Source organism: Empidonax traillii, unplaced genomic scaffold (genome assembly GCF_003031625.1).
Source record: "Empidonax traillii isolate 1590-97213 ecotype Southwest subspecies unplaced genomic scaffold, ASM303162v1 scaffold6778:size9928, whole genome shotgun sequence".
NCBI classification, from domain to species: Eukaryota; Metazoa; Chordata; class Aves; order Passeriformes; family Tyrannidae; genus Empidonax; species Empidonax traillii.
The window spans coordinates 1-1,129 of NW_020961971.1; the positions used below are offsets into that span (position 1 = coordinate 1).

General features: G+C 46.2%; 1 protein-coding gene across 1 annotated transcript in view; it reads left to right on the plus strand.

Annotated features, from left to right (window-relative positions):
* Positions 1–419: 419 nt before the first annotated feature.
* The window catches only part of LOC114073516 (calcium homeostasis modulator protein 6-like), a 3,978-nt gene continuing 3,268 nt past the window's right edge, over positions 420–1,129 (plus strand). Inside the window, exon 1 of the mRNA XM_027911251.1 lies at positions 420–953. Within this exon, the coding sequence (XP_027767052.1) occupies positions 420–953 (534 nt within the window). The remainder of the gene's footprint in view (positions 954–1,129) is intronic.

Sequence of the window (1,129 nt, forward strand, 5' to 3'; positions counted from 1 at the left end):
ATAAAAACCTGTATACAGTTCTGTGTGGTTTTCTGACATTTTATTCCCACTTTGAATCTGGTACCTCACTGAAAAGCTTCACTGAAAAGATGATGAGATGGAAGCCATTACTAGCTACAATGCATATATGGACAAACACAAATTATTTTTATAGAAATAATGCTCTCTGTTGTCTTGCTGTTGAAACTGGAGTGGGTTTGCACTGTGACTTCTGCTTGACCCTGATACTGTGCAGTGAGCGCATGCTCGTTTCCTTTCTCTAAGGAGAGTTGTTTCTCTGCCTCATTGCATCACCACCACCAACAGAAAGTGGAAGCTCTGCAAGCTTCTCTAAGCTGTGAGACCTCCAGGACTCTCAACTCTCTCTCGTCCTTTTCTGGTGGAGATTTTGCTCTCCTCAAAGTAAGAGAAGGCAGAAAATGCAGAGATTACGTAAGGTACTGGAATTTTACAACCGTCACAAAACTGTTCTGGGTTACAGCACTGTGTCCCTGCTGACAGCTGCCAGTGAGGAGATCTTCTCTTCTGTGGTGTTCAGGTGTCCCTGCAATTCTGGGAACATGCTGTATGGCTCTTTCTTCCTCATAGTGCCTGCCTTCATCCTCTTTCTGCTTGGCTACATGGTGAACACCAGGATATGGCGCCTGTTGACAGGTAGCTGCCCTCTGAAGAAGTGCTGTGACTGCAGCCTCTCGGGAACCTGTGCCCAATTCTGCCAGGTGTTGGTGCTGGTGACAGCCAGAGCCTTGGTGGCTCCACTCACCTGGATAGCAGTGGCCCTGCTCAGCTCCGACTTCTACGTGTGTGCAGCCAGCGGGAACAGCCGGTTAAAGGATCTCGTCTGTAAAGATCGAGGACAAGAGTGCCAAGACCAGCTGTTCAAAATACCCTGTGATGAGGAGTTATCAAGAAACATACCAAATGTATTTCGCAGCCTTCAGGCAGAGTCCCAGGTAAAGCCTCACTTCTCTTCTCCTCACACTCTGGGTTTTGACCCTGACTCCTCAATGTACAGTAGTGCCTTCTGGAGACTGTAAACAGTCCTTCTCTCTTACACTGTATAATATCATGTTCCACAAGTATATGACTAGCAAAAATTCATTAGCAAAAAAAAACAGTAACAGAAAAG